This window comes from Protobothrops mucrosquamatus, unplaced genomic scaffold (assembly GCF_001527695.2).
Source record: "Protobothrops mucrosquamatus isolate PMUCROS unplaced genomic scaffold, P.Mucros_1.0 scaffold1114, whole genome shotgun sequence".
Taxonomy (NCBI): domain Eukaryota; kingdom Metazoa; phylum Chordata; class Lepidosauria; order Squamata; family Viperidae; genus Protobothrops; species Protobothrops mucrosquamatus.
In genome coordinates, this window is record NW_015387333.1 from 200700 (window position 1) to 216416 (window position 15717).

Sequence of the window (15717 nt, forward strand, 5' to 3'; positions counted from 1 at the left end):
TCTGGAATCCGGCCTAGAAGAGGTTAAAAAATAAGCAGCAGAACTAGAGCTGCTCATCTTTTAACCTCTAATTTTAACTCTGGGATACAAAAATTCAATGACCACTAGGGGCAGCAAAGAGAACCAGAAAACTATATGTGCTGCCATCTGGTGGTCATCTGAATTTCGGCTGCCCAAATCTAGCAGTTCTAAGGAAAATAGGAGAGCCATCTCAAACTCTAGGCTGCATCAGCAAAAAGAGAGAAGATGAAAAAACCGACTCTCTGCCCTGAATTCAATCTGATTCACAAAGAATCTGCAGTAATTAATGATTATACCAATAAAGCAGAACCCAACACTTCCTGTAATCTGTTTTTCCATTTATTTCAGCCATAAAAAGACATGTAGTATTACAGAAATAATTGAATAAAGGTGGCATTTTGCAGAAAGACATTGGGAAGAGAAAGGCAGGCAAAGAGAACAATTTATACAACTGGTCTAACCTTATTTCTCAAGTTGCTGTATCTGAATGATCGCCTTCCTCCTGCACAGCAGAATGCAAATTATCTTGGTGTACCTCTTCCTTTCTTCCTCAGAAATAATCAAGCTGGGATTATTTAATGCCAGGGAGAAAATCAGGCAATAAACAAGCAATTCAACCAGAAGCTCACTGGGAAATGTTGACTTGCATTCTCTACAACAGGGCTCCCCAACCCGTGGTCCGTGGACCGATCCTAGTCTGTAGCGTGCCAGAAACTGGTCCGTGCAAACAAGTGAAGCCCCATCCATGGGATGGAGGCAGCACGCAAAACCACGCACCCTCCGGTTCATGGGAAAACCCCTCTCCACAAAAACGGTCTCTGGTGCCCAAAAGGTTGGGGGCCGCTGCTCTACAAGACAGCAGGCTGATCTACATATTGCATAAGACATAAAGCAGCTGGTTTGTTTTTGGCTTAGCTTCATCAATAGACCAGGTTACTATGGCTTGTAGAACAAACCATGGCTAAACATCTTGGCACAGAATGTGTGATCGGATCCTAGAAATGATAAATTTGACACACATGGGAAACAGTTAAAGTGATGGGAAAGTGAAGCGTGAGAGGGCTATGCTTCCTTGGCCAACCAGAATATTCTGAAAACAGGCAAAGAAGAACAAGCTGCAGAAGACGACGCTTCTTGCTTTGGAAATATCTCATGTAAGACATATAACCATAGTAGGTGGAAAACTACAGATCAAGAAAATGTTCTCCAAAGGTAATGAATCCCTTCTCCACTGTATCCTTATAGGCATTTCAATTTTTTAAAATTTTCCTAATCGCAGTGGGCAGAAAAGAACCATTACAACTCCCAATTAGTTTTTGTCTTGTCTTACAACAATTCACAATAATACCTTGACATTCAACACAAACAGCTATGGCACCTATAAGAAGAAAAAAAAAACCAAAACCACAAAAACAAACCTGCTTGAATATTTGATTCTATCACCTCAAAAACAGTTTGAGATTCTCCTACTGATAACAATGTACATTGTACATTACATGTATAATTTGTCACTAGATTACTTAGAACATCAAGTGAATCAGATTCATGGTATACATCAGCACACAAAAATATGCATGAGAGACTCACATACAAAACCATGTGGTAGCCCATATATAAATGGCAGCAGCCAAGTTCCTTCGGCCTTACAAACACCAAGAGAATGGTAACACAGATTACCAGAAATGGCACTCTCCTAGGATTGGCAGCCTAGTGGATTTGCTACATCTTGGAAGTTGACCTTAAAAATTAAAGTGCTCTTCAAAATGTCTTCTTGATGTGAGATGACTGCAAAGAGGAGTCTGTTGCTGCTACGCAGGATGCAGCAATGCAAATGGGAGTAATCATCCACTGCCATGATTAAATAGCTTCAAATCAGTAGTGCATCCCACCTCCTACTTCTAGCATACATTCGAGAGTTTTTGTTTCACTTATTAAGGCAGGTGGTGGGTCTGGGCGGCGAGTTTGCGCGATCTTCTGCTTGGGATTTTTCACTTCCTCTTCCTCTTCAGTTTCACTTTCGCACACATGGACCACAACGCTTGGAGTGGATTCGGTTCCAGCATGAAGCTCGTACTTTTCCCCTAGAGAGTATGACAGCATAGTAAGTAACCCTTTATACCAGTGTTCCTCAACCCTGTGTGGACTTCAGTTCCCAGCTTGCTGTATACTTGTAGTAACTTTAATCTCCCAAATTGCCTCTCATTCTATGGGCAAGGAAAGCAGAGTCCTCCAGAACCATAAGCCTGAGGAAGTCTGCTGAAAGTCCAGTCAGAGCACTGAGTAGCAAAGGTCTGTTATGCAGCAGGGAGGTTGGTACAGGGGCAAGAGTCCCCTTTGAACTCTTAGGTCCAATTTCACAAATAGGGTCTGAAATTCAGTACTCTGTGGAACAGCATCTCTACCAGCCACCAGAAACTCACAGGTAACTATAGCCACCCCATCTCCCCTGCCCGGGACTGAGAGTGGTGCCATAGTCAAAACCTGGGTGGAAACATCATCCCAAGCTCTTGAGTGATCATACTTATTGTATACAGACTGATAATCTCTGGGGCCCTCCAGAGATATTAGACATCAGTGCCCTATTTCTGTGCTGTGGGAGCCAATACAGTTCAAGGGCACCAGGTTGGGGAAGGGTAATATAGATGTAGCGATACAAATGTTATAGGATCTCACAGGAAGTTGTCATAAACGGAGCACAAAGCCTCCAATATAATATTTTGAAACACTCTCTGGTAACGTCATGTATTAATGTTAACCAAAATGCCCTATTTGACATCTGCTGGACAATTTGCTATGGTTTATCATGAAAATCTGCTTTTATTATTTTCTATTAACATAAGAACTTAAAAAAAGCTCTGAAGCTGGAAGAGGCCAAGGTCCTACTAGACCAGGGGTAGGCAACCTCGGCTCTTTTATGACTCATGGACTTCAACTCCCAGAATTCCTGAGTCAGCATAGCTGACTCAGGAATTCTGGGAGTTGAAGTCCATGAGTCATAAAAGAGCTGAGGTTGCCTACCCCTGTACTAGACCAACAAATTATGTTACAGGTCGGCCAATTCATGGAGTTCACAGACATGAAATGAAGAGTAATTGGTTTCTTTTATTATGACTTAAAGGATATTTCGAGTCCTTTAAATAGTAACTAAACATCCATCCAAGTTCATACTCATTAGTAGCCTGAGTCTTCCACAAACATGCCCATTTCCCCTCTAAAACTATCTAAACAGGTCATCATCATCTCTGACAGAATTCCTCAGTAGTAGGCCTTGTATAAAGACCGATGCATCAGTACAGAACATAAGGGAAAAAAATAAAACATTCCTACCAGGCCCCAATTTTGAAACAGCGCAAAGCAAGTCATAGTTTATCATGGGAGTAGCATCTTCACTCTGCTTCCATCCTACGGGTGGGGATGCCGGAGGTGATATCAGGAACTGTTTGACAGGCTGGGGGGGCAAAAGGTAAGATTTGTCTCCCACTTCACTGGGCACCTGAACCTGAAACAAAAAATGTTGTCAGAACAGTAAGGCACATAATATATCAGATTTTTGTTTTAGAAAGTCTCTATAGTCCTGTTTTCTCCTTTAATATTTCCACCAAAAATGTTGGGAATTGTTGTATATCACGTCTAGAGGAGACAAGATTGGGAAAGCTATAATATATCACATCTAGAGGACACAAGATTGGGAAAGCTATACAAATTATTTGGGGTTGTTATTTCACCGATTGGACAAGACACTTGATTCCAAGTGCATAGTTAATTTTCTTCTAGCTATTTGAGTTAAACACTTACCAAGGTAGTTAGTAAATAATACATGGCTTGAGCCAAATTAAAGGTCTATTTAAGTACCCATCCATTTTAAGTATCCACTTATTCAGTATTCTAGCAAGAAAGGTCACTCCTGTTTTATTTTACAGCTGAATCAATCACTAAGCTAAGATTTTATCTCCAGCCATGGATGTAACTTTCCAATATTTTTAATAGCCTATAGAGCCATGCACATTTATGGCAAATGTTGCTGAATTCTGAGCAGATTAGAATGAATCAAAAAGAAGAAGGTGGGAAGATTCCGTGTAGGGATGTTGCATATTTGTGGGACTACCAGAATGGAAATAAAGAAAAGAGATATTCTGCGTAACTGATGCAGGGCACAAAAATAATATCCTGTAAAAAGTATTCTATTTTTTTTAATGCAGTGTTCTTTGCCAAGTCCAGAACACTGTGTGTGCTTTGTGTGTGTGTGCTTGTAGTATGGAGATTTGACAATCCTGATTCTCTGACCATTAAGATATAGCACATCACAGCACATCTGCAAGAAATGTAATGATCCACATCCAGATGACTTCCCAGTAGACACGGTTTTCTCTATCCATTTTGTTTGTCAGCTGTCCTGACGAGTTATCCATGTAGGATGCATTTAACTTCTCCAAGTCTATTTTTGTGGTGAAAGAACTACAGGTACCCTATGAAAGCAGCTACTTTTGTATCAGGAGCATCACAAGGTAGGCAGGGCTTGTCAGTAAGGATTTCAAATGGGCTTTTAAAAGGTTAAGATAATTATACTATCTGACTTAACATAAACCTGGTACAAATTGTTGTACTAGTAGATGAAATGGAGCAGGAGTGAGGAGGGCCCCTGGGAACTATTTCTGTGCTTAACAGAGAGTGGGGGGGATTCAAATAAGAAACACATATACCTGGGCAAAATATAGCTTCAGTTTTTTCCCATTAAAATCTGTCTCATGGAGTTCTATCCGTGCTCTGGCTGCTGCTTCTGGACTGCTAAAGTTTATCCTTACTCTTCGGAAGCTTTTAAATAACTGGAATGTAACGTGAGCATCGTAGATTGTGAAAAGTGCTTCAAATCTTTCCTAAGGATAGGGGAAAAAAAACATATAACAAAGATACCTCAAAGCTTACTTCAACAAACAAACTTATCTAGAATGTTTCTTAGTTGGTTTTTTTCTTTTTTTCTGATAGCTTGCATTGCAATATCTACAGAAAAACACGGGCTCCTGAACTACAGGTTTTGTTGCATTTAAAGAGCAATAACCTGTATTTGGAAGAGCACATAATGCTACATTATATTGCCATCTAGTGGTTGCTATAATCATTATTATTGTTTTTAAAGTAAAATCTGCACATTAATTAAACACTGTCGTCAAGTCGATATTGATTCCCAACAATCACACACTTTCTCCAGAGTAATCAGCCTCAACCTGACCCTTCAGGTTTACCAACAATGCACTCAATATAATCTGCAACTAGCATGATTTTCAGATATATTAGCGTCAGTCAGTTTTTCATTAAATAACCAATTGTTATAGCAATTCAGACTTCGAAAGCTTTTTAATTCACTATGGATTTAACATGGTTATAGATGAACCGTGCATGTAGAGAAATTTTACCTGAGAATGCTTTACAGTGTTATCACAGTCACAGGAATCCCATGAAACCAAACACTTGAGTCGAGATATTATGCATTTTAAATATAATCCTGTGAAATTAGCACAATGGGCATTTGAACCCAAGTTTCAAATTTGCAAAACTAAGAGCTACTTGGACCAGGCTGAATCTGTAACATGAAAAATGCCCTTTATGTCTGCTTCAAGGCAAGTAGTTGGGTGCTCTCACAGATTATTGGTTTGTACAAGGCATTAAGCTCATTTAATTTTCATACCTGTACATATTAATAGGTTGGATTCACATATTACACGAAGCCCATGATTTTCAAACCATGTGCCAAGGTGCCTCAGGCTACCACAGTTAACTCACAAGAGTAATGGAAAATAACACAGCAACAGACTTCTAATGGATACCGCACAAACTTCCTGGAGCATTGTGGAAAAAATTATTGAGACACTAAGGGCAGCATGAATCAAGAAAGGTTGAGGGCTTCCACATTAAAAACCATGAATCTCAGCATACAACAGCTGAGTTCACATAACTTGCCTAGAGTTGCAACCTTTGTGAAGGTTTGTGATTTATGAAACCATTCAGTGACTGCTTTGATATAAACATTGCTTCTCATCATCACAGTATTTCTCTCTTCCAGTATTCCAAATTTAGAACTGATGATCCTTCACAGGCAGATAGGAATCACAGTGTAAGTGGAATTCAGCAAGAATTCCTCTGCATTTATTATTTCTCTGTTCCTAAGTCAGAAAAAAAAAGAAACCACGTTCATCCTATTATCTTCCAGATACGGTACCATATGCTGCTTCACCCAGCTGATGAGTATTGATGTTGTTTTTCCCACAAACAGCCACACTGCATGCATTTTAGATTGATCTCTGGCAATCAGAATTGTAGTGCACTTCCAATGTTGACCTGCTAAGCTAAGCATTTCTGTTAACTCCACAGGCAAGATCATATTGAACATGAGAAAAATAAACCTAGTACAGTATGTGCATAAAGGCAACACTTTCCTTAAGTCAAGGGAAGATTTACTGAAGAATTTATGAAGGTATGTTCTCCATGCCCAACATAGCTGCATGCCCTGTTAACTTTCAAATGGAAAGTTTTTACTTATACAGATTTTTTATTTCCAAAAAGGAGGGATTAATAATTATTTTCTTTCTTTCTTTCCTTTCTTGTCCTCTCAAACAATAAATTCATCACTGACCTTAGCATACAGGCTTCCTCCCTCAGCCTAGACTAGAGGTAGGCAACCTTGGCTCTTTTATGACTCATGGACTTCAACTCCCAGAATTCCTGAGTCAGCACAGGGTTGTTATGTGAATAAACTGGGAGAAGGGAGTCCTGTATACTTTCCTTAACTGTCAGCACATGAATGAATGAATGAGAGTCGCTTTGGTGTAGTGCAGGGGTCTTCAAACTTGGCCCTTTTATGACTTGTGGACTTCAACTCCCAGAATTCCTCATCCAGCATGCCTGGCTGAGGAATTCTGGGAGTTGAAGTCCACAAGTCATAGAAGGGCCAGGTTTGAAGACCCCTGGTGCAGTGGCTAAGCTGCTGGCCTAGAAACCAGGAGACAGTGAGTTTTAGTCCCATCTTATGGATGAAAACCAGCTGGGTGGCTTTGGGCTGGTCACTCTTTCTTAGCCCAACCCACCTCACAAGGTTGTTGTGGGGAAAATAAAAGGAGGAGGAAGGAGTATTGCTATGTTTGCTGCCTTGAGTTATATATTAAAAAAGGTGGAACTAAAAAAAAACACGGGGGGGGGGGAGAGTAATCACCTTTTGTGATCTAACTCTGAATCCTAGCACAGACATAGCTCAAAAAGCCCTACGTGTATCATATAGTCTGGGATATCCTAGTTTCCCATTCAGGTGCTAACCAAATTGATCCTGCTTAGATTTTTCTCCCCCTTGAAAAGTCAAGCACAGCTTTAGTGCTGCTACCTGCTACCGTCAAATATGGTCAATATTTGCATAGCTACGTAGCACTTTTTATTTACCAACATTCTGGGGGGCATCCCTAAAACAATGGCATTCCCTGTCATCTCCATACATATAAAATTACAGGCAATCCCCAAATCTTCTTAATTCTCCCCCTAATGCTTCCTATGTTGCAGTGTACACACTTTGTTGAACCGAACAAGGGCAGAAATCACCAGAACCCAGATTGGTGAGATCGACCAAATCAACTGCCTGTCCTGTGCGTAGCCTGACATGTATTTGTTTTCGTTTTCGTTGCCGTATAATTTGGAGAGCTGGGAAAGTCTACAGCAGTGATGGCGAACCTTTTAGAGACCGAGTGCCCCAACTGCAACCCAAAACCCACTTATTTATCGCCGGGTGCCGGGTGGGCGTGGCCCACTGGGTGGGCGTGGCTGTGGTGGTCATGGCAGATTGGGTGGGTGTGGCCAAGGTGGGCATGATCACCTCGATGTTGTTCGTGGGGAGGGAGGCCTGTGGGAGCCAGGCAGGGTTGGCGGAGATCCGGGGGGTCTCTGGCAGGTGGGGCGGTGGGTAGGAGGCTCGTCCTGAGGGGTGAGGCGAGACAAGGCGAGGCGAGGCAGGGCGGGTGGGGGGGGGAGAGAAATTAGCCGTGTTGGGATGCATCCGGCCACGTGGGACCTCGGTGAGTTAGCGGGCGGCTGGTTGAAGAGGGACGGTTGCCATCTCTGGGGCATGGCGCGCGTGCCCACAGAGAGGGCTCTGAGTGCTGCCTCTGGCACCCGTGCCATAGGTTCGCCACCACTGGTCTACAGAGTAGTCTGGATGCCAGCAGTGGGCAATCCTGAATTGGACTCTGCCAAGACCCTCTGTATAAATGATGCATTTTGTCGTCCCCTCAGTGTGACTAAAACTGTAGATCACATTATGACTGACTGTAAGCTGAGAGCATATACCAGTCCAGTATCTGGTGGTTGTTTTTTTAATATAAACGATGCTGCGCTTCAACTGTTAGATGGCTTAGATCAGGGGTCTTCAAACTTGGCCCTTTGATGACTTGTGGACTTCAACTCCCAGAATTCCTCAGCCAGGCACGCTGTGCCTGGCTGAGGAATTCTGGGAGTTGAAGTCCACAAGTCATCAAAGGGCCAAGTTTGAAGAGCCCTGGCTTAGATATTGGTATTTGAACATAGATCTTTTAAACATTTTATTGGTTTTTTTTCTAATCTAGCTGAAATATTAAGATATATTTTATTTATTTATTTATTTATTTAATTACATTTATATCCCGCCCTTCTCCTTGCGGACTCAGGGCGGCTGACAATAGATAAAATGCTAACATGTTATACATCTAATTAAAAATCGATTAAAAAGAAATATTTAAATACGTCCAATTTAAAAGTAATTAAAACCCCTTTAAAATCCCTCAGGCCAGTCCCGCGAGCTGGAACAACCACGTCTTGAGGGCGCGGCGGAAGGAAGGGAGATCAGGGATCACCCTGATCTCTGGGGGCAGTTCGTTCCAGAGGGTGGGAGCTCCCACAGAGAAGGCCCTCCCCCTTGGGGTCGCCAGCCGGCACTGTCTGGCCGACGGCACCCCGAGGAGACCCACTCTGTGGGAGCGTACAGGTCGGTGGGAGGTAATCTGTGGCAGGAGGCGGTCTCGAAGATATTGCTAGTCCATGTATGATATACCATATGCTAAATAAATAAGTAAACTAGTCTGCCTTGTCAACCATGCAGCATAATCTACATTTAGAATTCTCCAGTCAGCAAGACTGGCTGAGGAGCGCTGGGAGTTGAAGTCCTCACATCTGGAAGTTGCTGAGGTTGAGAAAGACTGGTCTAAATTCTTTCCACTTCATGAATCACCAGCTCTGAACACATTTGCCTGACTCATTTTTTACTAGAGGTTTAGTTTTTCCACACATAGGGCTAAATGTGAGGTTTCTACAGAAATGGGGGAAGGGATAAAGAGGGGATGTCTGGCATAATTCTTCCATTCGTGTCAAGAGATGGAAATGGCTGTATTGATGCCCTTGCAGATGACTATTGGAGCATGAGTAGTGACTAACAAAATGTTTAACCCCATGCTAACATCACAAATGCAGGTCATGTGAGATATCTGGAAATCTCTCTGCTCCCAAAAGCTTCATGAGAAAGAGGGTTTTTCTTACAGACACGATGCAGGGAGAAAAATATTACATTTATAATCTTTATAGCTGATCGGTTCCTAGAACTCATTTTGGAAAATGGAGGATCAAATGCAACTTTCATACCATCTTCACGGCCGGCTCAGTATTTACCCATTTTAGAAATGGGTACTGAACAAGAAATACTGGACTATCCCACCTCTGCAGAAAAAGAAGCCTTGTGAAGCCAAGGTCTGCTTCAAACACATCTCATGCAGACCTCACTCCACTGAAAGAACAAATACAAGCCAGCATGTTGCATTTCATGATTTCCCAGCCAACCAGCCACAGCCTGGAATGTTATTACATCAGCTATTACATAATTCCATCCGAAAGCTGTTAAGCCAACTGCTTTAAAAAAAAGTATACATGCATCTGATTTATGGCCACATGTTATCAGTCCTTTTCCCAGAGCGCTAGACAAACGCTACGGCTTTCTCCCGCGCTCGCCCTCATCTCTTTTGGAGGTCAGCAAGCTAAACAGCCACCTATTACATGTGTCCTTGGCAGAATCACTGAGGCAAAGAAATTCTCATTTATGGATGCCCAGGGCGATGTGCAGCCAAAAATAAAATGCCACCTTCTTTCTCCGGTCACCCTCTTCTCTTCTGGCCCTAGTGCAAAAGGACTTTCCCCTCCCTACTGTCAAGGTCAGGGGAGTGGGCCTATGAATTAAAAGAAGTAAGGAGCCCTTGGGAAAAAAAAAGTTCTGTAGCATTGCAGCACTGCATCATCTCTAGATATGCTCGCTCAAGATGACCTTGTGCACCATTTCGTTAAGCCACCCTGTTTTCTGGAACACCGGAGGGAGTATCCTGCAGAGGTAGCCAAGTGAATAAATCAGGATTATGGGGACAATGATCAGGCAGGCCAGGCTGTTACTGAGAGGAGTTAGAAAGGACTGCGAGGAACCAGATCAGCATAATCAAAGCGGGTTATTTTTACAATGAAAATTTACCGGGATTGTTTCTTGCCTCTTTGTTCCATACAATGAACAAGAAAAAAATAATAATGATTGTATGAGGGTTGAAAGAGAAAAGTGCTACACAGGATACAAATCAAAATAAATGTTCTCACGACGGGGGGCATTATTCCAGGTATCTATAAATAATATTATAATAAGGTAGAAACCTTAAACATGGCTATTTCATTTTTTAAAAATCTGATTAGCAGAAAGCACCAGTCAGACAAGAGATTCCTTTATGTCTTTTTTCCCCTCAAACTTAGAAATTAAGCAGATCAGAGGCCACTGATCCCAGAATAATTTGATGCGATGTAAGCAAGACTGGTTTCAGATGGTGAAAGATCAAATCGGATCAAATTCTATTTCTGTCACTGACTATGACAAAAAGCAAAAAGATATATACGTGCAACAAGCAGACAACAATAAATCACATAAGGAAACATCAAATACTACCACTAATAACCAGTATTTGACGAGTGCAATACTTTTATGTGTTCAAGAGAAACCTGACATCTCTCCAAGTTATTTCATAATGTTGAACAGATATATGGTAATTATCATAGAATGCATTAGACAGGGATATTTTGTTACAGAAGGAAATTGCTGGATTTCACTTGATCTGATGATGAAAAAATACTTTTAGTAGCTGGCTCCCTTCCTATCCACAGACAGTGATTATTGCACAGTCCAACTTCCATAGGTCTGAGGGACTTTGGGCTGGCCCCACTCTCTGAGCCCAAACCACCTCACAGGATTATTGTGGGGAAAACAGGAGATGGGAGTATTATGAACACTGGCCTGAGTTGAAGAAATAAAGGCAGAATACAGGAGGTCCTCGACTTACAGCAGTTCATTTCGTGACCATTCAAAGTTACAATGGCACTGAAAAAAGTGACTTAGGACCATTTTTCACGCTTACAACTATTTCAGCATCCCATGATCATGTGATTAAAATTCGGATGCTTGGCAACTGACTCACGGTCCCAGTGTCCCAGGGTCATATGATCAACTTTTACGACCTTCTTATAAGCAAAGTTAATCGGGAAGCCAGATTCACTTAACAACCGTGTTACTCATTTAACAACTGCAGTGATCCACTTAACAACTGTGGCACGAAAGGTCATAAAATGGGACAAAATTCACTTAACCAATGTTTCGCTTAGCAACAGAAATTTTGGGCTCAATTGTGGTCATAAGTCGAGGATTACACACACACACACACATATATATATATATACATAGATATACATACATATAATAATGTCGGCTTTACACTTTGTCAATGTTAGCAGTTGCTAACGAAAGTTTAGTATTTTAATAAAACTTATTGTCCTGGAGATCAGTGTTTCAATATGCCTTGCTTACAAGTGAATACACCTGGGACTCGAATTTTTAGAATTGTTGCATACATATATATGTATATATATATGTATATATGTTTTAGTGTTATTAGAAGCATATATGTATATATACAGGTAATATGTATGTATACATACACACACACACACACATTGTTGTTGTTGTTGTTAGTTGCGAAGTCCTGTCCGACCCATCGCGACCCCACGGACAACGTTCCTCCAGGCCTTCCTGTCCTCTGCCATCTTCTGGAGTCCATTTAAGCTCACGCCTCCTGCTTCAGTGACTCCATCCAGCCACCTCATTCTCTGCCGTCCCCTTCTTCTCTTGCCCTCCATCTTTCCCAGCATTAGGCTCTTCTCCAGTGAGTCCTTCCTTCTCATTAGGTGGCCAAAGTACTTGAGCTTCAACTTCAGGATCTGGCCTTACATACATATATAAAATAATAAAACCTCCAATCTGTTTGGATTTTTATTCTGCTCAGTCTTAGAGGCTCTGAGTGGGTTATTACACAAGCTTTCTAAATTACCTCCTCTATCCCAACTCAACCCTTTTATCCCATGTCAGCAACAGAGAGTGCCATCTCTGGATCTTAACCCAGTGCAAGGAAACAGGCTGCTCTGTCAAAAGCACTTGTCCTCTGTGCTATTCCTTTCCCGGCTCTTGTATCCCACCTGTTAAAGCAGCCTTCTCCACCTGGGTTGGGACGATTGACCAGTAAATTTTGGGAATTGCACCCCATCCCACTGGGCAGCCTCTGGACGGAAACAGGTGCTCTAAAAACACATAGCATGCCTTCCTTCCTTCCCTAATAATGTATCCCTTCTGCTGCTTCTGGGTAAAAAACACCCCATATCAAGCCACTCCTTTTATTTTTCACTCTGGATCTAGTTTCCATTCCTTTTTTTCCCCTTTCTGTTCAATCATGTCCAATTCTTGACGACTGCCTGGACAAGTTCCTGTCGTTTTCTTGGCAATGTTTTTCCAGGGGTGGTTTTCCATTGCCTCTTTTCTAGGGTTAAGGGAGAGTAACTGGCCCAAGGTCATCCAGCCAATTTGTTCCTAAGGCAGGACTGGAACTCTTAGCTTCCCAGTTTCTAGCTTGATGCCTTTACATCAAACTGGCATATTCCATTCTAACACTGAAGGAATTATGCTACTATTCTGTTTCCAATACTGTATCTAATGTGGTATCTAAAAGGGCCAGATTCAGCTTCCACAGCATTGTCTAGCACAGTGTTTCTCAACCTTGACAATTTTAAGGCATGTGGACTTCAACTCCCAGAATTCCACAGCCAGCATTGCTGGCTGTGGAATTCTGGGAGTTGAAGTCCACATGCCTTAAAATTGTCAAGGTTGAGAAACACTGCTTAGCACTCCTATAAATGTCTGAAGAAATAAGCTGCATTTTATTCAATGGACCTACTTCTAAGTAAACATGCACAGAACTACATTCCGAGAAAGAAACCTTAGCAATCAGCTCCATAGTCCAGTATTTATCTGCCTGCCTATCTTTCTGATGTAAAACAAGCCCCAAATGACCATAATTATTTAGTGAAGCAATAGCATGATCAAACAAGGTAACAATACTCTCTGGCCCAGCACATCAAGAAAAACTGACCTGTATTTAATATTCATATTCTTCTCAGGTCCTCTAGTAACAGTTACTTTAGTAACAACTGAGAAACATAACAGAATGATCTCCTCTCTCTGATCTGTGTTTGTACCATTGTAAAAAGTATTTCATTACCATTACAAATTTCACAATTTTTTCTCACCGGCTTATAGGACATCACAAATTCAGTTCAGGTTTAAACAAAACATTCTAGGTTCAACAAACAATGGCTTATTAAGGGAACAAGCAGTTTAAACGCTCTCTCCAACTTGTCTCCTTCAAAAAAGATCTCCTGGTTTATTTAAATCATAGATTTCCATTTAGGAAACTTAATGCTTCCTACAAATCTGAGGTCCACAACTTTTTACAGATTAAAGAATACACATAACTCTTAGGAACGGCATTTCAAAACCTAGCCAAAGATAGGATAAAAACATAGATGAGACAAAAACAGGAAATATGTTTTAATTTAATTTATATTTATTTTCCACATTTTTATCTCAGCTTTCCTTCAAGCTGAGATAAAATGTGGAAAATAAATATAAATTAAATTAGGAATTCCTGGCTCAGGAATTCTGGGAGTTGAAGTCCACAAGTTATAAAAGGGCCATGATTCCCCACCCCCAATTTAAAATATAGTCCTTGGATCCCCCAAGATCCTTTTAGGCATCTGTGAAATCTAAATGATGTTGAAAAACAATACAATGTTTTATCCATTTATTAAATTGATATGCCACCCATCTCATTATCCAGCAACTATGGGTGGCATATAAATAAGTAAAATCCAAGTTTAAGAAACATTGACCTAGTGAATTCCACTATCTAGTGAGGATTTAACCAGGTCTTTCTGGATCCAGTCTAACTTTCCAAGTACTGAATATGATTATTCCCCATTCAGTTGATTTAATGCAATATATATTGCAATGAATCATGTTTTAAAAGACTTTAAATAAGATGTTGGAAGAGTTTATTCTGCTTTGTAAATTTCATGAATATAAATGAGCACACAGAGCTCCTTTAAAACTGTATTTCACACCGCACTTTAAACAAGGAAGAAAAAAACATGTTTTGTCACCAAAGTATTATAGACAATTAAGTCCCAGTTTCTTCAGAAACAAATTCAGTCTCAACTAGAGCTGTCATGGAAACATATTTGCCTACGCATTATTAACCTTGCTTTATGACTGTCAGGACAATGAAAAGTAATAACAGCATTTCATTTGGCGTTTCAGTCCCTCTGTTTCAACAAAAACTTACTAGTTTAAAGAAAGGTATACCGAGATAGAAAAAAAAAACCTGCCTCTCAATATTTAAATTTTGAGAATTATGATATGCCTTAGTTCTATGAAAGAGGGCTATTTGTTAATAGAAAATCTGTTTCTTTGAAGAACTGAATTCCAAATGAAAAGTTTTGATACTAAGCATGGCCTCAAGGCAGCTTTTATCCAATATCTAAATCAGTCTTTGAAGTATGATGTCAAAGTTAATCTATCTGGATTTTAACATTTACCTCAAAAGCTTGACAAACTTAAACATGTTTACATTTTAATAGGTTTTCTTGCTTTTCACAATCAAATTTAGGAAAAATAAATAAAAATGCAATGCATTTGAAGGCATACAAGAAGTTCCTGCAAGAGAGGCCAGCTTACAGTATCCATCCTGTAGGTAGGAAAATACCTGTGGAGCACTAGGGTCAGGTTTGTGTGTGTCCTCGGTGGTGGAAAGAGTGTGCAAAGTGCCTTAACTTGGGAGAAGGGAAAGGGCAGACAGGATCATCGCAAGAGTGATGGCAGAGGAAATCATGGCAAGAGACCAGAAGTGGAGAATTGGGACCACAGCTTAAAAGCAGTTCGCTCGTCAGCCCTTGGCTTCCACCCACTGCGTACTGTATCCTCACTTGCCCTGGGCTCCAGCTGCTGTTCCTGAATGCCAGGTTGGTATGCAACAAAGCTGCCTTCATTCATACATCTTACTATGGATGAGGATGTTGACCTGGCTTGTTTAACAGATGCCTGGTTTGTCCTGGGGGGAGATCCCCTCCGAGAATTGTACCCAACCAGGTTTTGCACCAGTTGAGACCCCAAGAAGGGGAAGAGAGTAGTTTCTGTAATCTGAGAGCAGGTGGCAGGTGTTCCCAGGAAGGTATTTGCACAACTTCCCCTAGTGTACCAGTTGTGTCCTTTCCTGGATTGCGAAGCCCTTC

At 41.1% G+C, this 15717-nt stretch overlaps 1 protein-coding gene across 1 annotated transcript in view; it reads right to left on the reverse strand.

Moving 5' to 3' along the window:
- Positions 1–859: 859 nt before the first annotated feature.
- Positions 860–15717, reverse strand: part of RCAN3 (RCAN family member 3) — a 20041-nt gene continuing 5183 nt past the window's right edge. The window contains exons 3-5 of the mRNA XM_015820293.2: positions 4722–4895; positions 3349–3520; positions 860–2102 (exon numbers count right to left, since the gene is read on the reverse strand). Coding sequence (XP_015675779.2) covers positions 1894–2102; positions 3349–3520; positions 4722–4895 — 555 coding nt within the window. The 3' untranslated portion in view covers positions 860–1893. The remainder of the gene's footprint in view (positions 2103–3348; positions 3521–4721; positions 4896–15717) is intronic.